Source organism: Acyrthosiphon pisum, chromosome X (assembly GCF_005508785.2).
Source record: "Acyrthosiphon pisum isolate AL4f chromosome X, pea_aphid_22Mar2018_4r6ur, whole genome shotgun sequence".
Taxonomy (NCBI): domain Eukaryota; kingdom Metazoa; phylum Arthropoda; class Insecta; order Hemiptera; family Aphididae; genus Acyrthosiphon; species Acyrthosiphon pisum.
The window spans coordinates 71,840,561-71,862,990 of record NC_042493.1 but is presented as its reverse complement, the minus strand read 5'-3'; the positions used below and the strand labels follow the sequence as shown (position 1 = coordinate 71,862,990).

Below are 22,430 nucleotides of genomic sequence, written 5' to 3'. Positions count from 1 at the left end.
TGTTTAGTTATTGATTAAAAATATTTTTTGTTGTGGTTTTTTTGAATCGCATTTTTATATTTTTTTTTAATAGTGTAGTGCATACATGTCTTATGCATTTTAGTGCTTTAAATTATCAGTTCTGTCGATTGAGTTATGGATTACCTACCACAATTAAATTATTGAAGCTTTATTATTTTTCCTTTAATTACTTCCAACAACCACTTGTAGATTTTTTATGCCGAGAGATTCGTATTCTTATTTATTATTATTTCTTACAATATTTTTGCTTCTTTCACTTTATTGATAATTATCTCATACATTAATAATACCGGTTATTCAAGTGTAAAATAAATAATAATTAATTGTACACCAACGTTAAAAAGTATTGGTAATTATACTATATACCTGACAATGGCGGACAAATCACTACAGTTATTGCTTTCTTTAATGATATTTTGAAGTATATTTTCGATTTATTTAAACCTAAGTTAGAAATATTACACGTTTCTCGTTGAAGATAATTACATTAAGCACTATAGTACAATTATTATGTAGCTATTATATACCTTTATGGTGTTACCGAAATGTATTACTAGAGCGAATCTAGAAAATAGTGTACAAACATTAAAAATCAATTCACTCATCATTTTTGTGTTCTTTGTAAAAACTTGTTCTTGATGCAAAATGTAAAATACCTTATTTGTACGTCTGTTTCATATATTTTTATACTACTCTATATCACAAAAAAGTAACAATCAAAATATGCGACTTCTTGTCTTTTGTCGTTTCTTCCTGGTCGAGTGAATATTTTGTTTTTGACCATAAATATATTAAAATACGTAATAAATAATTATCTATTGTAAAGTGCACTACACACGCTTAAAACTTAACAATATGGCCTGGTAGGTAATAATGGACTCAGATACATATTTTTGTGTATTCACAAAATAAGTTTCATTAGCCTACACATTTTATTATTTAAATAGAGTTGAATGCTAACGATCATTGGAACAAAAGTTATAAATATTTATTCAATATACCTACCCGTGGTTTTTGTTGGTATATTGTATTTATAATACAATACTTAATAATACTTTTTTAAGTGTAGCTGATATTTTATTATTTTTCATTTTGCCTTAAAATATTTTGTATTGCTTAAAGTAGTTGTAGGTACTTAAAACTTACAAGAGCACAACAGTATCATCAAACCCTACCGTGAAAGCACGTTTACGATTCATATAGTACTAACTCCAACTAGTACACCAATAATGCTTGACTCAATGGTCGTAGAAACAAAATGCTTTCACTATGATACAACTTGAGAACTTTATTATTATGTAATATGTTAGTGAGGGTTTTCAAAAGTTTATATTAATGTAGGTTTATACATTATAAAATATAGTTAAGTCAAGTTTTTTCGAAAATGTGTTATTATTAAAACAAACAGAACATTGCGGCTACTTAAAAACAGCGATTAAACGCATTTTGTGGTTACACTTACACATTATATATATGTCTGATCATTACAATACATCTATGATGTACCCACCCGTACGGCAATAATATTGTCTGACATTTGGTAATAGGATTTTGCTGGAATGGATTTGTTTTTCGTATATAATAATAATAATATGTAATCTTATATAATAAAATAATACAGTTGGGCGGTACACGTCATAATATATACATCTGAATAATATCGTATTACCACTTCTCTATTTTAACTACAGTGGTCACCACAATATAAAGTCTTCTCCTTCCCTGAGCTGCAAAAAATCTCCTCGTCATTGTCGTTGACGTCGTTGTAGTCGTGCACACAGATACCTACTTGAGGTTCAATTACACCTATCGCGCGCTGTACAATCCGTCATAATATCCATTACGATACTCGACTCACAGTTCTTGTCGCGTGCCTACAGAATATATTAACATTTAAACTTATAGTAAAGGTTAGTAACATCGGTCCAATAAGACCCACTGCCACCATCGCAACCACTGCAGCCTTTTATGCTTACGTTTTAAGCTTTTGTAGTTGTATCATATTTGGCCACATTATAATAATGCTAATAATAATAATATCGATATAACATTTTTATATTATTATACCAGCAGATACCTGAACGCTCCTTCTCCTTTCGTTTCTCGACGTCGGCGACCGAACGACGATAGCGAAGGCGTGCGACGCTGTTACACAACGCTTCGGCCTCGACGGCCTCCACCACCACCATAGCCACCGCCACTTCCACCGCCGAGTTCGACCATTACATCGTACAGACATTGACTCTGCAGTCTTAGCCAGCGTACGGTGATCCAAAGAAGTTTTTTCAGTGCACATGACGACGGTAAATATTTGTTTTATTCAATAATATTCGCGCTTTCTCTACACGGTTTGTTTTATCAAACAATAATACTTACCTTTGCGTTACCCGTTATATTTTCTGCGCATGATTCGAATGTAACCAGTGTGAATTTATGATTGTAATAATTAGTGCGTCGCTAGAGAAAAATTAAAAATACTTCACCGAGCAAGAAACAACCACTCCACTGTACACCAAAAACATTTACCGTAAGAACATATTTTAATAATAATCGATAACTTGACTCTGTTTTCTCTTATTTAATATCAAAATCATTAAATCAACATAAGTGATAAAGAGCTTGTAGATTTCTTAAAAAAACGGTTTCTGTTTGTTTGTAAATTAACATTTGAATTGATCGTGTTATCAGTATTATCGACATCGCCCGTGGTCAAGAGTTCCAGAAGTCGATAAGGTCATTGTCGCTGACACATAAGCTTACAATGTTCGCCGACAAGCGATCGCCACATAGAAATGCAGGTGGTGTCATCGCCACCACAAGCTTATGACGAAATAATCTGCACCATAAAATGTACTGGATTCATCATTGGAATCGAGGAAAACACCTGTGCATGATAATTGTTGCATGACGTAGTCCAAGTTTTGTTTAAAAGTATGAAACAAAACGCAATTTGTCCAGAACACAGTTTAACAATGTCGGTATTGGTCATCATCTTCTCTGCTACTTTACTGGCTTTTGCGGGAACAACAGTGGCGCAAGGTAAGTTGTACTTCTTTTTACCACTTGAATATTTTTAAAATAACTATAACATAATTCTAGTCTCTAGCTGAATAATTGAATATATTATAATATTGTGATTATATAGTGGTCATTGGTCAGTTATTATAACTATATACCTATATATGAAAGTTTTAATGTTATTCAACTGGTTTTGTATTTATATTCTGGTGTATTTTGTTTACTGTAGTAAATAATGATACAATATTAGAAAGTATTATAAAAATAATTTAGATGATATCAATGAACTACCCTTATTGAATTTAAATTATTGTAAAAGTTCGTTTATGTATCCCATGTAGGTACTTAAATTCTTATATTACATAATTGATTATTACCCATTAATTTCTTAAATTAAATACATAAATACAATTAACCTGATAATAGCTTAAGGCTATTAAGCATATACTATAGCTACTACTTGGACGCTTTTTTTTCGGTGGGGGGAGGGAGCAAGTGGGACAAATGTCCAGGGCCTCACGCTTATCGAAGTTAGAAGAACACCAAAATACATTTTACAATATGGCAACAAATAAATGGAAGAGTAATATTTATAAATATTTACTATAGGTAGTCATATTTTCGTGTAGATAATAATCGTACATACAAGCGTCATTTATCATTTATAATTTTATCAAACGGTTTTAACGATTAACGCTTCCGACTCTTTCCGAATTTGTTTGATTTTTTTGTGGAACTTACGTGAACTTCAAGCACTAACTAACGAAGACCTGAGGAAAAGCTGTTTACATTTTCAGAACTATTTAAGTGTTAGTGATTCTTGTGATATAGTTGCTTCTGAATTATTCGAAGAGTTGTTAGTTTTTCGAAATGCAATTGAAAAAAACACTGATTTAGTAGAAGCACTAACTTTCTTAAAGACCATGCCTGGTGTATTTCCTAACACTGTGAAGTTTCTCTTAAATACCAGTAACCTCAGAGTCTGCCGAAAGTAACTTTTCTAAATAATTGAAAACTATCTCAAAATATACTCATAACTGACCTGGCTAAAATTTGCATACACAAAGAAAAAAAAACAAGTTGCATTTTAAAAACATAAAATTAAAACAACATAACATAACATTTTTTGCGTTTAACCCTTGTTCAGTTAATTTTTATTTAAATTTTAATATTGGGTATTAGCAATAAGAGATAGATACTAAAAAAATAACTCACTTATAAACTTGTACTTAATTAGTAAATATAAATTATTGTTCTGACTGTTTATAATGAATGTTTAACGTTTTATGCATATTTAAAGAAAACAATTTTTGTACAACATTAAATAAAATAGAGTATGTAGAGTTAGTTTTACGACAAAATAAATCAAGATGAAACTGGACAAGAATTTTAAGGGATGAGTAAAAAGAAATGGGCTATAACCAACAACAAATTATACCAAAAAAACTCTTCATATTTAAAACTTGCTAGGGACTCCCAACTCGTAATGGCTTTGAGCCATTGGATACATTTACGATACCAGAAAATTTGTTGACAAAAGAATTAACCAACTTTTATTTTGTATTTCGTATTTTAAGATTTCCAAACATGCTAAATATTTTCAGATTTCCCTAATTGTTAATCCATAAAAAAGCGATTTTCTGTGTATATTTTCTTTTCTATTAATTTATAAAGAAACAGTGACAAAGTTTGTAGATTCATATTCCGCTATTTTATATGGAAATTCGAAAAGACAAAACACAACAAAAAAACCTGTGTACTGTGCTCGCGAGCATGTGTGTGCAGGTATACCACTTAACTATTCATCGGGTAATAATTGTTTGCTGTACACTACTACACCACGTCATAATGCGGTATCTACACTTAATAATATTCATATATAATATACCTATAGTGCAATTTCGTACATAACAACCATAAATGTAACATAATAATTATGGCGAGATTTACGTAGGTATGTAATGGATTATAATTTATAATGCGATATACATATTTTATTGTATCAAATTGTACAGTACATAAAAATATAATCTCTTATAAAAAAATAATAATATTAATAAATAAAATATAACGATTTTCGACTAATTATGAAATGGGCATCGCCCCACAGCTATAATATGTATCATGTATGCGACGGGTGTCCTTGGTTCGTGACGGCAACGACTTTAAGAATATTATAGTGTATATTATACCTGTATACTATACACCACCAGGTTGCCAAGCCGTCTTAAGCATATATAGTACCTATATATACATTCCTCTATAGTGCACTGCAGGTGTATGATATTATAGCCAAGGAGTATGTGTGTTACGACGTTGCCACGATTTTATATCGAATGCGATTTACAATATACTTTTACTTTCACTTTGTTACGACGGCCGCCCTCGCACAGAATACCGACGGCATTGCGCGATAGTAACGGTGGAGGTGCCTGGCGAGGCCGTGGACCGTAGTCCGTGGTAATGGAATTTCAGAATTCAGGAAACAACCAGTCCTAGACACATTACAATACGAACCAACACCACACGAATAATATTATTATGTTTCGATGATAATATTATTGCGCGACACTAAGACGTGTGGCGCCGAGTGGCTGAGCGAACAAACAGTTATTATTGCTATTTAGATTCGATGAGTTTGAAAATATTTAAACACTTAAGCTAACGTGTTCGCCGGGTATACCTACCTATTGCATTAGTCATCGTGAACCAGCTCCTTAATCGTTTTAGTAGTATTCAACTTTAGATGCGTTATAAATTATAATTCACTCAGTCCGTAAATGCTTATATAATTAGGGCTCGGATTTTGTAACAAAATAAATCGTTAAAAAAACATTTATTATAAGTTATAATTGCCAAAAAATTAAAAAAAAAAACATTAATTTAATTTCAACTCGAAAAATACTAAAAAAAATTGAATTATTTTTCCCCTTTCTAAAAGTTAAAACGATTACTTTGAATTACAACTGCAATAATCTGTGTTCCAATAATTATTATTCTATCAGGCATATATTTATTATTATATTACCACAATAACAAACAAAAAAACGTCGGCAACTTAATACGAACATTTCACCTATTTTCATTTTTAACCAATAATAGGTATAGAAGGTAAAATTATAGGCTAATATAATATAATTGAAGAAATTTATGACATTTTTCGTGAAGATTGATGCGACATTTAGCAAACAAGTACATTTAAGGGGAGAAGCATAAAATCAAAATAAAGCTTACCTCATTACAACCATAATCATACGAAATTAAATTAAATATTACAATAAATTACCTTTTTTCACACTCTCTACCAACAAAGCATTTATCTACTACAAAATCCAAGCCTTACTTATTATCATTGTTCCAGTACCTAGGTGTGTGTTGTAATAGTGTAATATCAAACCAACAACTATGTAATTGCACATGACGTGAACAATTATTATTATTTCTTTGCATTTTTTGTACACATTATAGATAAGGTTTTCGCATATTTTATAAATTTGTAAACATTGTAATGATAAAATCAATGTTAATTGAAGACATAGTTTTTTTGTAAATAGGTACCTACTCATGTTATATTCAATTGAGTTTTGATAATTAAAAGAAAAAGTAACCGTGGGATTTTGTTGTACCTACTTTATTTTAATATTATTCGTGTTGTTTTCATAATACGAAGGAAACATACTTTTTATGTACATGCATCAATAAATTAAAATGTAGGTAATATAATTTTTTTAATATAATTTCATTCTTGTACCCATTACAACACTGGTCGAGGGTAATGTTCTATTGGGAACGTTTGAAACATTGATAATACAATATGTCATAGATTATCTCATAAAAGTTCGTTGTGTTTAACCGTATTATCTGTTACTTTTTTAGGCCCGTAATCCCACTATAATGGATCCATTGCGTAATTTCGAACAGATTATTGTGTAATAATAAATACACGGCATGTTTATAGATACCATTCACACCCCCGCCACATAATATAATATTATTTGCACAAAAATAATGTGTATTTGACACAAAAAGCAGGAACACCGCGCGTACAAACGGCAGATAAATTGCGCAATATACATTGATGGACATATTTTGTCGTGACATATTTCAACAAACTATACCTAATGCCTATATGTAATGTTGCGCCGACAATGGCGATGTTTTACGTACATAGGAAACAACGTCGATGGCGGAAAACTCTAAATAAAATAGGAAAAAAAATACAACACGTTTCGTCATGCTGCGACTTACCTAACAAGGACCAGCCGAGGGTATTCTGTTTCTACCTATAGGTATATCGGCCATCGGTAACGTGTTTTGGCGTATTGTGTGAAGATAAAGTTGGAAAAAAAATAATTTAAAAGTAAACGTCATTATTTAATCGCGTCTGGAGTCGCCACCATTATTCATCCGGCTAATGGCATCGCGTATAGTAAAACATTAAAAATTAATGAAGGAAACGCTATAATGTGTTCTTTGAATACCTCCAGGCCTAAAATAACTGAGTATCGATTTAAGTCTGTCTTAAAATTATACCCACGGTTGTAAATCGGTCCGTCACCGCCGTTAAGAATACCTTCACAGGTTAATGTGTATAGGGACACTGAGACTATGATAATGGCGATGACATCACAGTCGTCGAAACGTTAATTTCCTAAAACAATGTAAAGGTTTCTTGTGTATTGGATTTAATTCGATTAAACGATAAAGTATATTATTGTTATGTTGGTTATGTAATAACTTATAATATAGTGACAGTTTATTATTTCTCACGCTCCGACAACGAAAACAAAAAATGTTTACATTTTTTAAATAAAATTTCCTAATGTAGGTACCTTTACTGTAACAAATAGTAATAACTAACAATTTTTAAATAAATAATTTTTCTTTCTTTCACCGCTTCCCGCTGAATTTAAATGTGTTCATTGCAATATAATGCAGTAGGTACCTACCTATACTATTGAGTCATGCAACTGATTATGTATAGGTAACATATTTTTTATTCTAATTATTTTTTATCCAAACAGAATACGCATATTTTACGATTTAATAACGACGAATTATTACTATATGTTTAATAGCGTTTTTCAATGTATAATAATATTATAATATTATGTTATAAGAAAAGACGAAAAACAGGTTTCTTTGTTATTCCTTAGATCTGATCGCAAATTACATTATAGATTGGCGATCGCCATAACAATCCGGTATAATTGACACAAGTGGTTAGATGAAATAAAAGATGATAGATGTTGATAAAATGTACAAATTATTTTTGTAAAAATGTCAAAATGTATTATACGTTACTTTATAACTGTCAGTCGCATCAGTCTTGGCACAAGTATATTAGATCAATTTAATCGATCGAATTCGGTGTTTCTAAACTTAAAGGAGGTATAAAGGTGTTGGTGTTCTTATATTTTTCTGTATATATTACTATCTACATTAAATTCAATTACGCATAATACAATAACATTTTAGAGTGAACAATTTTCTCTGAAAAAAATAAGGATTATAGTTGTATTGAGATGGGTTTGTAAGCATAAAAATTTCATTGTCAATGTTATACATGTTATTTAAAATAAACGTAAATATAGATTGATAACTTATAAAATAATCGTTTTTAATTTTCGCAAGACTTAAAATGCAATCATTAACAATTTAAAGTTTACACTTTACGCCATATGGATAGGTATAATATATACAAATTGTGTAGGATTAGAAAAAAACTATAGCACTTTATTTCGCGATAATTTCTGGATGTGAAACTTATTAATTTATAGAATAATCTACAATACCTAAATTAATGTATAATATGATATTAATATTTAATACCGGTTTACAGTAATAGTATTAGTACAATAATTTAAATATTAAGTAATTATTTTTAGTAACCGAACAGCCTTGACTACTATAAGAACTAACCAAACTCACAAGTAGTTATAACAGTAGTTGTGAAATACAACCACTTCGTTTTTTAATTATTGTAACATACAACACAGCATTTCAGGATTTACCTACTTCAATTTATTTACTGTACCTACTTCTAATTTATAGTAAATATTAAAAAACCATGGACATTTAGTAAAAGATAAATTCTAAGTAACTTGAAATTATTATATCTTGCCATTTTAAATGGCAAGTGTATTTTATATTGTATTACTGTTTATAATATGAAAATGCATATATGTCAGTTGTACTAAAAAAAAGGTCAAAAACATGTGTCTACGCCGAACATTAAACCGTTAAAAGTATTAATTGTTATTGTTATTATGATTTCGCATTAAAGGATTTTGGTTGCCGTTAATTCATATAATACAAAACTGAGTTGATATTGTAGTATAATATAATAATTCATAATAAACCGAGACAGAGGCAAGAACAATTAATTCCGGCTGTGACCAGCGAGCCGTTTTAATTGCTCCGCGATTGTAATAACTAAAGTCGTTGATTTTATTTTATTTTTTTGATTTTATTGTAATCGTCTTTGGGTGGTCGGAAATATCCTATCATATAATATCAGCTATAGTACCTATCTATTCCACGCCAGCATGCGGTCATTCTGAAAATCGATTTAAATTTTTTATTCAACCAGTCCATTTGAAATCAATATACAATCATCATCCATTATTATCGTTTTCGTCTTGCGTTTTTCTGTTGTTATAAGATTTATAAAATGTCTCGAGGGGATACATTTTTCTATTATGAACGCACGTGCTATCGAAATTTACATCTATTAAAACTAAACGGTATTTTGTATTTTTAACAATAGCTAGGTTTGGTATTATATAAAATCTATATGAATAATAGGTAATATACTAATATATTAATATTATATATTACAATTTTAACTGGTATGCGAATAAAGTTTTATAATAACAGTCGCACCGTAGTTGTTAAACATTTGTTTGTGGTGATGCAGTAACCTTCGTCTATCGCACTTTCACTTGGTATTTAATAATATAGGGCAACTATAATAATAACAATAATAATGATTATTATCACTATTATTATATTTCATTCAAATTTCCTAATTTATATTATAAAAGTAACTAAATATAATATAAAAATGTAGTTACCATAATATGTAATATAATATACGTATACCTATTGTATATACACCATATAAAATAATATATAGTATTATATATAGTTTGGAATTGAATGTTATAAATTGTTTTTTTTTATATATTGATTAAATGTCAAAATATTGTAACATAGTCAATATCAAAGTTTTTTATATTTCACTCCAAATTACCAAAATCAGTTATCATCGGTTATCAAAAATCTAATATAGGTACTTCTGTCTATTATAATCTACTTATAGTTTATCATCCATATTATTAATTTTCTAGTTTACTACTAAAGTAAATTAATATAATGATATTTTTTCCGTATGCTAATAGTTTGCATATCCTTGAATATACATTTTTATTTTCATTTTTCAACAAAAAAATATCGTTGGATATAGATATAAATAGCTATATATTATAGCTGTATATTATATAGGAGTAATGAAATAACGACATAATATACAATTTATTCTTAAATTTAATCTTATTATTTATTTTGATATGTTCATTTAAATTTTAAAACGTTATATTTTTATACGTATTATAATTATTTTGGAATTTTGTCTGATAGGTGGCATGTTCAGCTTTCTACACATAAACGTGATTTAGCTTGTGAAATTTAGATCCGTTATCACAGTATAGTCTCATAATGAAAACACCAGTAGTAAATAATTGGCGTGAAATTACTATCAAAGAATTAACACAATAATGTCATCAACTTGTAAATAAAGGTTTATAATAATATTCAATTTAAAAGTAGTAGGTAATTGTTTTTTTTTATTATTTCGGCTGATTTGAAAATAATATTACAACGCAGTTTGTAAGTCATAAGGTAGGTACCACGGTAAACATATGATTGTTTTATAAAAGAATAACATATTTTTAAGTATTTTTAAACACCATGAATGGCGCAAGGAAATTATAATATATCTTCAATTATTTATTGTTATTGGATAGAGATGAGGATTTGTATAATATTATACCTACTAATAAATAATAATTGTTGGTTCGTACTTTTAAGCTCTATTGGGTATACTTTTGATATTTAATATTTATGATAACAATTTAATTATGTGTGAATATTTTGATACTATTTGACACTCATTTTGAATTTGTTATCTTTAATTTTTGAATGAGAACTTTTTTAGTATTAATGGAAAATGCTAATTATGTTACAGTTAATATAATATATTATACATCATACATATAGTTATTACTTATTAACAATTTAATTTATAACTATACATAATAATATGCTAGTACTTATCAATATAAAGATTTTTTGAAAGAAATGCGTTATTAATTATTAAATCATTGAATATTATTTATTATTATCAATATAAATAATTTTTATTTTATGCCAATTAATAATTATAAACTAATGTGTATTAGGTACTTAGTACTTGCAGTCAGACTTTTTCCCTTATATTTATATGGAAATCTAATGGATAGACTTGCGTTTTAACTATAATATTTTATTCAATAATGTAATTATTATAATGAAGTAAATAATTATTATTTATACAAACATATAATTAGTAATTTTTCTTATACATTGGTTGTATAACATATACGTTATGTTATTAATTTTAGTTTGATACGTGCACTAAAATTATTCAAAATATGCATACGAATATTAAGCAATTAAAATACGAAAAAATGTTATGAAGTATATTATGGTTAAAATTATAGGGGAAAACCTGGGAAGAACGGTAATGTAGCTTTATGAAAATAAGTACTAATATAATAATAATATTTGTTAAAATTGTTAAAATTTGTCTAATGGTACTTTTTTTTGTAAGACATAACAAAATATGCATAGTCAATCTTTCTATTTAATCCCACAATTTTATAAAACTAATTTTTTTCTTAACTAGAATATTCTATAACCATTACAACCAACATTAAAATATAAGAAATCCTCAATATATAACGTATTTAAATGATAATCACTGATATTTAATAAATTAGTCTTGGAATATAAAAATCTATTTTTATGACTACCTATTCAAGTAAATTAAACATTAACAATAAATAAATATTTATGCTAAAATTGTATTTTATAATACAAATTGTCTAATACAGAGGTTCCGAAACTGGGTCGCGATTATATTTTTGGTGGGTCGCGTTATATTTTGAAATAATACATATTTTTTATTGATGTTCAAAGTTCAAATTCAGTTTTTCGTTAATCGTTATCTGCGAGATTGACGATTACGAGTTTACAGCACCGTATCAAACAGATTAATAGTTATACCTATTGAAAAGATAGCGATTTATCTGAAACAAATTAGTGTTAGTAGGTATCTAAATATCTAAAAAAAAAAAAAGGCCATTCATTGAATTGTGGGTCGCCAAATTTTAAGAAATTCTCAAAATTGGTCGTACAATAAAAAGTTTGGGAACCTCTGGTCTAATATAATTTTACTTAGGTACCTATTGATTTCATATTACTAATAAATAATAATTCGTCCTACTAGATTGTATAATTTTTTAAAACCGTATTTAAACTATTTTAAAAATATTCAATTTTCTAAGCTTAAATTACATTATCATTTAACAATAAATATATAACTTGGTGAACTCGTAACTTCTTATTTTTTTTTATTAATGTAATAATGTGTATTAACTGAAATGTATTTAAGTTATATATCAATATGAATAATGTACTAGTTTCAATTAGTTTTCGTGTCAAATTAACAACGTTTAATTTAAACAAACACTTCATATTTTATAGTTCTAGTTTATTTGTGCTTTCAAATTAATACCTTGAAAACTATATATTTGTGTTTTGTGTATGTGTTCAGTGTGTACTGTATACCTAGTGTATGTACTATTTTTATTTTATAATCAATATTAGTAGAACAATAAAAAAAAAAAATATGATATATTATTTTATTTAACATAAACTATGTAGTATGCTTTAGGAACATTTGATGTAAATATTCTTAAATGATATAGTTACTTTTCAAAACACAAAATATATACATTCTACAATAACATCAACTTTGTTCTTTTATAGAAAATATTTTAGTTCACTTAATACAATGTAGGTAACTTTAATTCGTATATCAAATATACAATAATAAATGCAATTTTGTAAAATAATTAAAATTAATTGTACTATATGAATTATTCTTATATTTACTAGGTACTAATTAGCTATCTTCATCTATGGTATATTATTTATAACGAGCGAAACTTATCATTATTACACATAGTACATAAAGTATACAGTATACACTATACACACTACTGGAATATATGATGTGATTATTTTCACCTGCAAGTGAAATTCCATCACGACTCTCTCTATGTGCCTCTATTAAAAAAAATACACGTGCGTTTTACCAGTTTAAATATTATTCTTTTGAAATAATATTCTTTAATAATTCTAAGTTAAATGTTATGATGTGACCTATAATTTTATAATAACTGACCAATATGTTTTTTTATATACATACTTAAAATGTCAATTACGTTTTTTTCTATTGTTATATGCTATTGTTTAAAATCATCACAACTATTCTATTAACAGAAATAATTTATACAATTTATGATTGTTTATAGGTCAACAGCAGAGATTCTTTTCGCCTTCGTCCAATAATGGAAATTTCGCTTTACCTCGAGTACAATTTCAGGAAGATAATAATAGTGCTGATCTGAATTTTCCTCAACGTAGACTATCTTCTGCTGACCCTTTACCACTAACTAATCCTAGTTCATCGAGTTTTTTTTCATCTCAACAACAGCTTCCAACAGGAACATTTACAAATTCTGGACCATTTTCAAGACCACCGAATGTCCAACCATTTATTTTAAACGGACAGCAAACACAGTTTCAACCACTTCGAAACTCTGGTTCTTTAAGCTTTGTTGATGCTGTTTCTCCACCATCATTCTTTCAACAAGCACCACAGCGTCCTCTACCACCACCACAACAACAACAACAACCACAAACACAGCAGCAGTTTAACTTTTTTCCAAGTAATTCTCAACAACAACGATTTCGACCAGCTTTACAACAGCAACGCACGGAACAACCAGATTCCACTGATAACTTTGATGAACATCAAAATGCACAGTCCACGTTAATATTACAACAACCAAGAAGCCAAGAGAGTTTTAATAGTTCTCCTCGTCGTCCTTTGTCTCAAACTAACGGAGTTATACCAGTTTCTAGAAATCCTCCACCTACAGGATCCATTAGATGGTGGAACCCTACAACGGCTGACGCAGAATCAGTGGCTGTAAGCGATGACGACACAGCAGATGGAATCAACACAAACGATGATACAGTTGAATTAGTCCATCAAAGACAAAATCAGCCACCAAAACGAGGACGTGGTCAACCACAACTGGCTAAGCGAAGACCCATAACTACACCAGAGCCATCTTCAACTATTAACCTAGAAGAACATCAAGAACCAGCTGCCATTGGATTTACCGTGATACACGATGAGAATGATGATCGATCATCGTGGTCTCAACCAATAATAACTACACACAGGCCACAACCTGGACCAACTGCTTTTCGAAATAGAAACCAACCTGCAGTAGTTTCTGGTTCGGTGATAAATCGGCGGCCTACCACATTTAGTCCATTATCTGTAGCATCTTCTTCCACCACAATACGATCTGCCCCCCAGCAACCTTCAGCATTATCTGGAACAGTTAATAGACAGCAACCAACTACTGTAAGAAGTAGAAAATCATCCTTGTTTTCTACAACTACTACTACAATGAATACTTTAGATTATGAACAAGAAGAGGAAGACGAAGAAGAACAAACTGTGGAAGAAAAACGTCAGTTTCAACCACGAAAGTCTACAACAACACAACCTCCTCCAGTTCCAATTACTACATTAAGAACAGCCCTAAGACCAAGAATTAATTCCTTAACGACTTTGATTCCACAACAACAACAACGAATGAAAAAAATTGTGAACAACCCAGCAATAATTCAAAGCATAACCACTAGAAAACCAACAACAACAAGTACTACTACATTGGCTCCCACAACAACTACAGAACATCAAATAGTAGACGAATACGAAGAATATGAAGACATAGAACACACAACAACATCGTATACAACAACTGAATTACCATTAAATAAAAAGCATAGTAAATTTCCATTAGTAAATCAGTCGTCCACGGTAACAATAAATCAAAAAAATAATAATAGTTTAATAGCAACTACTGAAAGTTGGGTTGTAGTCGCAAGTGTACAAACTAGTAGATCAGTCTCATCATCATCGTCAATGGTAGGAGGTGGAACAAATAGGAATAATTCTGTGCAAGAGTCAACTACGTTGACAGCACCTACTCCTACAACTAAACACAGATTTAATAATAAACCTGTAATAACAACTACTAGCACAACAACAGTAGAAAGTATTATTGATAAATTAGATAGAGTTCAATCGGAACTTTCAAATGGTATATTGTATGGTAGCTCTTCCAATACAAATAATGGTAGCCGTATTTTAACAGATATGCAGAGTAGTGGTAACAATGATGATAAACGAAATGATGTAATTATATCATCGTTTACGACTCCGGCTACCGAAAAAACAACTAAGGCTCTAACAAGCACAGTGATTCCAACAACTACAAGTACCACAATCACTTCTCCTAGCACTACCATGTCTACTAGCACAACTGTGTCGTCTAGTACTACCAGTGTTCCCAGTACTACTAATTATATAAGTACTACTACACAATCTGAAAAAGAAGAAGAAGACGAAAACGAGGATAAAGAAGATGAAGAAAAAGAAAAAGAAGAAGAAGAATCTGACGACTCTGATAAAGAAACCACATTTGTTCGAAAATTCGTTCCTTCTAAACAGAGAACTTCTACCGTTTCTTCTATTACTTCAACTAGCACAGTCAAACCTACAATTCAAGTTGGAAAGAAAAAGAGTTTAATAGATTCTGTTAAATTTGATGATTTATTAAGTAGTGGATTACTTCCAGCTGGATTTAACCCAAAGCCACCTCCAGCATACAAATCTAAGACTATTTCAACCACAACTACAACTGAAATACCTTCTCCAGTTACTAATAACATTAGTAGTCCTCAGCCAAAAAATAGTAGTAGTAGTAGTATTTCTACTAATACTACACCCAGTACAACTACTACAAAAGCAAAATCATCAGGTTTGAATATTAAATTTGTTGATGATTCGTCAGCATTAGCTTCGCTATTACCACCAGGATTTAAATTAGAAGATGCTATTAAACCTGTCGAAATCTTGTCACCTTCTTTACTGCCACCAGGATTTAAACTACCAACTGAAAATGTTGAAACATCTAATAAAAATAAAGAACAAGAATCGATTCCGACAACAGTTGTCCCAACGACTGACGTCCCGTTAACTACTTCCACGACAACAATAACTAGCAGTACATCAGGAATAGTTTTTCCCAATAGCGGAAAAGGCACAAATAGTTCTGGAACCAGAAAACCATTGCCTTCTAGTAAAAAAATGCAAGCTGCAGTTACTTTGGCACCCACTATTCAAAAGGGATGGCCAGTTAGGTAATTGTAATTTATATTCAAGAATTTAAGGTTGTTTTTTTTACTATATTATTATTTATTTAAATACAAATCAATCAAATTTTTAGGGTTGCAACTGAGTTCACAGGCTGGTCTACTCCATCAACAACGCCATTATCTATCGAAAAATTGTTGCAACAATCTAAAGCAGCTGAATTAGCAGCTATGACATCTACTTTAGAGCCAACCACTAGCACTACAACGACTACGACGACTACCACAACTACTATGAAACCACCTCCCACTACAACACCCGGACAGTGTTCTGAAAGTGATTCAGTATGTGAACTCGTTGGTACAGTGCGAATAGTTGGTTCTGGATCAGAGAAATGGGTGCCCGAGTTATTAGACCACAATACTGCGGAATGGAGGTTATTAGCTAGCGAAATTGAAACTCAGGTAAATATATTATAGTTATATAATATTATTACAGTATAAATAACTCAAATTGTTTAATTCATTTTATAGCTAGATAAAGTATACAGTAAATCACCCGCATTGAGCAAATGGTATAAGACAATAACCATCGATTCATTCAGGTATGTGTATAAATTATGTCCATATTTACATATTGTAAAAATGTTTTAGGTATTAACTATTAAGATAAAAATTATTATAATATATAAACTAAACAAAGGTATACAAATAAACGATTACCTATTACTAAAGTAGGTAATAATAGACTAGTTCTTATATTTCCATTTCAAGGATTATAACTACACGTAATATAAATTATTGTACCTCAAATTTAATATTGATTAAAGTTAATGTTTTAATATAATTAAAATTTTAAATATTTTAATTTCTGATGAATTTATTTCAAATATATTATGGTCTATATTATAATAATATGATAAGTTATCATATAGGTGTAGATATTGTAACTTATCATCAACTTACAAAATTGTGTACAAAAATATTCAGTTATTTTAACTTATGTTTAAATTTGTATACTAGTCCTGGAAGTAATGAAATCAGTAATGGAAAACCTGATAAAAATGCTGGGGTTCTTGTTGATTTCTTCGTGCAGCTTAATCAACTTGGACGTACAGTCAGTACCGCTGACATTCGGCGTCTATTTCATGAAACATTACAAAAAGAAGGAAATCTAGGATCGTCCGCACAACCATTACAATACGGAAATGGTGGTGACTATGAAGGGCTTTATTTAAAATTAGGAAGGTTTACTGTTGACCCAGCACGTACAGACTTTATAGGTAAAGAGCGTTGTATTAAATTTATAGAATAAACCTGTAATAATATTTATCATGTTATAACTAGTATAAAACATTTTTTTTTTACCAGTATTGCCTAAACCCACTAGAACAGTGACAGCAACCGCTGGAACTGATGATGCGTGGTTACCACAATGGGCTGTAGCTGTCATGGTTATTGGCCTTGCTTCATTACTTTTCGTATTAATATTTGGCATAACAGTGGTATTTATATATTTTCAAAATATTATTTTCAGGAAATATCAACGTTTTAATATTGTCTTATTACATTTTACAGCTCGTAAGTCGTAATAAAAACAATAAAAAAGTACCTCCACCAACTCTGCAAGCATCCATGATTTCTGATGACCAAAATCAACATATTTATGGCACGGGTAAAAATGGTCCAACTACTGGAAGTCGTCATATGATGCATCATCCACAATCCCATTCCAATTCCAACTATAACATCAGTTCATATGGTTACGATAATTATGCGATTGATGATGACATGATGATGTTAGACGAAGACGATTTAGAAGACGTAGATCGTTTGTATGATATGGATGCGGTTTGGTCCGACCATGATCATGAAAAAGTCAAAGTTCCACCTAATATTGCAGGGAAAAAGGTTCGAATTTATTATTAAGAAAATATTTACAATGCAGCTTGTGGTTTAAAGATTATTATTTGTTTTAAATGTATCTAATAAAAATGTATTAATTATAGCACCGAGATACACAACACGGTGGTCACTATGATAGTTGGCGATCAACAGCGTTGGCGCCTCAGACATTAACACCAGTTCAAACTGGATATTATACTGGTGGTAGCGGTTATGGTTACGGCACAGATCCAAGTGGTTATGGAGCTGAGAGAAGACATTATCATCGAGAAGCCACATCAACTTCAAATCCACGATCGCATCATCATTATCCAAGCTCTCATCATAATCCCAACACTTCTTATACTACTGGACCGAGGAAACCACCTCAGCAGTATCACCCTGACTACGACACCGATTTTTAATAGATAATATTTATTCGTTTCTAAAACGTAATTTTCAGTTGCCATTTAGGTTGAGGCCTACTAAGAATTTCCAGTAATAAATTAAAAGTATTACTGTGTACATAATAATACTCGCTCATTTATTATTTTTATATTATTTTTTTTAATACTTTATTTAAAATAAATGATAGATTTTAAAGTTATTGGTACTATTTCTTCGAAGTGAATCATAATTTAATCATTTTATACAACGTATAACTCTAGTCAAACAACTGCTGAAAGTAAATTCAATTGTATGACAAAACTATTCGAACGGAATATTGTGATTTTATACTTACTTTTTTTACCTCTTTAGATTTTTTCATTTTACTTTATTATTAAACAATTTATTATATGTATATTTTACTGAAAAAAAATTACCTTATGAATTTAGGCAATTTATTTTTACACATTTTATTTTTATTTTTTATTTATATATTTTTTTACGAACACTAAATATTGATTATTATAACTTATAAGTTTCTGCTTTACCGTAAAAGTGCCATACTTGGGCCAAATTTGAACTTTAAAGTATATTTTTATAACAAATGGTCATAGAATGCTGATTTTTGTGGCAAAAGTTTGCCCTTACTTTAAATTTATAAATAAGTATTAAAGTACTGTTCAAACTCAAATATCTGATTTTATATTTTTTTTTATATGGCTGCTAAAAAAGGTGACTAGTGCACTAGTCCATGATTCAGTCATTACTCTTAATAAAAATTAGTAAATATAATAAAAATTATACTACATAATATATAAAATAACATTAACAATAATTAATTTCGTTATTGTGTGCTGTCCCATAAGTTACGCTTAGTCCAAAAAAATAACTGTAACTTTTAGAGATTTAACAATTTTCATATATTTGACTTATAAATAGGAACTAGACATAGCATACAGAAAAATAATATATCATGTATTTTTATAAAAAATACATTTTATATGTCATTATTTAAGCTTCTTATAAGTATGGTTTTCATACTACTTTTTAATTATATTTCATGTAGATAATGAAAAATGTACTATTGATTAAAACTAATACGCTGACACTAATATACTAAAAATTTAAATTATTCTCCATGTAACACACTTGCTCCAAGTATAGCATTTCTACGGTATTATTATTGTACATTTTTATGATATCTTGTGTTAACTAATTATTGTTATTATAATATATTATATGTATATATTGAAATATTTTTGATGTTATTTAAAATTAAATAATTGTTCCAGAATCCAGAAATATTTACTAATTTAAAATGGTGCAAGGATAATAAAATCTGTATAAGCCCGCAATGTTAAATATTATAATAGCTCCAACTTAGCAAACTTTATTTTAGTACAATGAACAGAAATAAAAATTATGAATAAGTATGAATACTTTAAAACGAATTATATTTATGGTAGCTTAAAATTTTGATAATCGTTACAATAAACAGTAAAAATATCACATTTTATCATTTTGAATATTAAAAAAACCTGATTGAAATGTATTAATTTTTTTTAATGATTTTGTATGGAGCACCTATTTCAATTTTACAACTAATATTTAAACAAAAAGACTAAGAATAGTCTATTCATCAACCATTAAGTAGAGTCACAACGGTCTCAGACAACGTATAAAATGTAGTTATGTTCATATTATTAAAATTTATAATCATAAAATTCACCAATTAAATTGAAACATTGATTGTTTCAAATTTGTTATTTGACATTTTATAAGTATCGATACAATAATACATCAATGTATAACAATTAATTGTCTGTTGAAAATGATAACAATTGTATATTCATATACAATTAATTTTAGGTTGTGAGCGGAGTAAGTAAATTATTGGATGAATAGTATGTGAGTGTGTATTGTTTGCTTCAAACGTCAACTTCGAGTTTGATTACTGGGAATTGGGAAATTCATATTACTTTTCAAAAAAAAATTAGGGAAACCAACAAAAAACAACGAGAAAACGTGACTATACACGCAGACATGCAGCACAAGTTTTCAACTAAATTGACTTGGATTTTAGTTTAACATCTACACCACGAAGAAAAAAGTAATATAATTAATTAGTTGATTAACAACCACAGTTCATTATCCATCAACTTTTGGTACCGCTCACTTAGTGACCTTTGGATATAAGTATCTAACCAAGATCCTGGCATAATGACAGTATGGGAAAATATCAACATAACTATATCACGATCTGCTATTTTTTGCTCAAAAATATGCCTTCTAAAAAAAAACTCTCATCCCTGGTAGAGTGATAAGATTTCGATGATTTTTTAGTTTTAGAAAGAGATACACTTCTTACAGGGTGCATTGGACTTGCATTTTCAAAATTATATTTGTAAGCCATATAATACGATTTTCACTAATTTTCACAAGTCTAGTATTTTTAATTATTTTTGTCTTAAGCAACGAGATGAAATATAAAATTACAATGCGCCTTGAAGAAAATTATCATCCTTCTAATAAATAAAAATTAATGTAATCAGACCCGTCTACGAGGCGTGAGACTTTTTCATGTAAAGCGTGTTTTGGTCGGCAGTGTTGATGACATGTTTTCGCATGTAGCGTGCAGCACGTGCATAATAAGCCAGGGATAAGATATTATACTATATACCTGTAGATCAGGTAGTCCCGTACCCGTACACTATACAACCACAACTATACTAATCACTATTTATGATTACGAGTAACACAATTAACATGGCAGCGGCGGAAAAATTACAAATTGCCTAAATATTGCCCCTTATTACTAGCGGAAAACCTAAAAAATCCATGTTACTTGTTACTTTCAACCGATACATTGCTTCAACTGGTACCGACTACCGTACCGAAGTTACTAACTATATGTTGACGTCAATCAACATATTATTATAAATTTAAGTCAGGAGTCATCTGATACCATTAAATATACATAAAAGAGTATTTTACTTCCACCTATAAAAGGTGTAGTCAATTTGATTGGGCTGCTAAATGCTTTCCATAATATTATTGGCCTGAACAGTTGTATTTGCAAGTCAACATCAGATAATTATTGAGTATTACACTAGGTATCTAAAGAACATCAAATACCATAGATATTAACTTTAATCTATCAAACCATAGAGGATAAAGTAATAAAATAAAAATTTAAGTATTCAATTACTCCGGTAGAATATATTGTTTTGGCGATATAAGAAATATAAGAAACTTACAGAAATAAAAGTTACAAGTTATAGCTAATATAAAAACATAATTTTACAAAAACCCATTGTGTTGATCTTAAAACCGATGGAAACAACCAGGGGCGGAGTGGGAACCAAATCCAGGCCGGGAGTTTAAAATGTATCTAGGCCACCCACCAAAAATTTTTTTCTCGCTACGCTCGAATTTGGTTTTTCTATTTGCCTATTTCAAACTACATTCAGTATTATAAAGTATTTCAATCACTATCTTGCTATTTCTTTAACTTCTGTCTTCTAACACATTATATTAATATACTTCTATAAGTA

General features: G+C 29.5%; 1 protein-coding gene across 2 annotated transcripts; it reads left to right on the top strand.

The window, feature by feature from the left end:
• The first annotated feature begins 1,791 nt into the window (after positions 1 to 1,791).
• Positions 1,792 to 20,323, top strand: LOC100169351 (flocculation protein FLO11). Of its 2 annotated transcripts, XM_016802137.2 has the most exons (11): positions 1,792 to 1,931; positions 2,092 to 2,324; positions 2,472 to 2,548; positions 2,710 to 3,060; positions 13,680 to 16,653; positions 16,740 to 17,070; positions 17,140 to 17,210; positions 17,629 to 17,888; positions 17,977 to 18,110; positions 18,184 to 18,516; positions 18,615 to 20,323. In XM_016802137.2, exons 4-11 carry the CDS (start codon positions 2,955 to 2,957, stop codon positions 18,912 to 18,914), a joined length of 4,509 nt encoding a protein of 1,502 aa, XP_016657626.1. In that variant the 5' UTR covers positions 1,792 to 1,931; positions 2,092 to 2,324; positions 2,472 to 2,548; positions 2,710 to 2,954; the 3' UTR covers positions 18,915 to 20,323. The 2 variants fall into 2 exon arrangements, with proteins under 2 accessions (XP_016657626.1, XP_001952621.2); XM_001952586.5 differs by having other exon boundaries at positions 1,797 to 1,931; positions 2,095 to 2,548.
• The last annotated feature ends 2,107 nt before the right edge of the window (positions 20,324 to 22,430 follow it).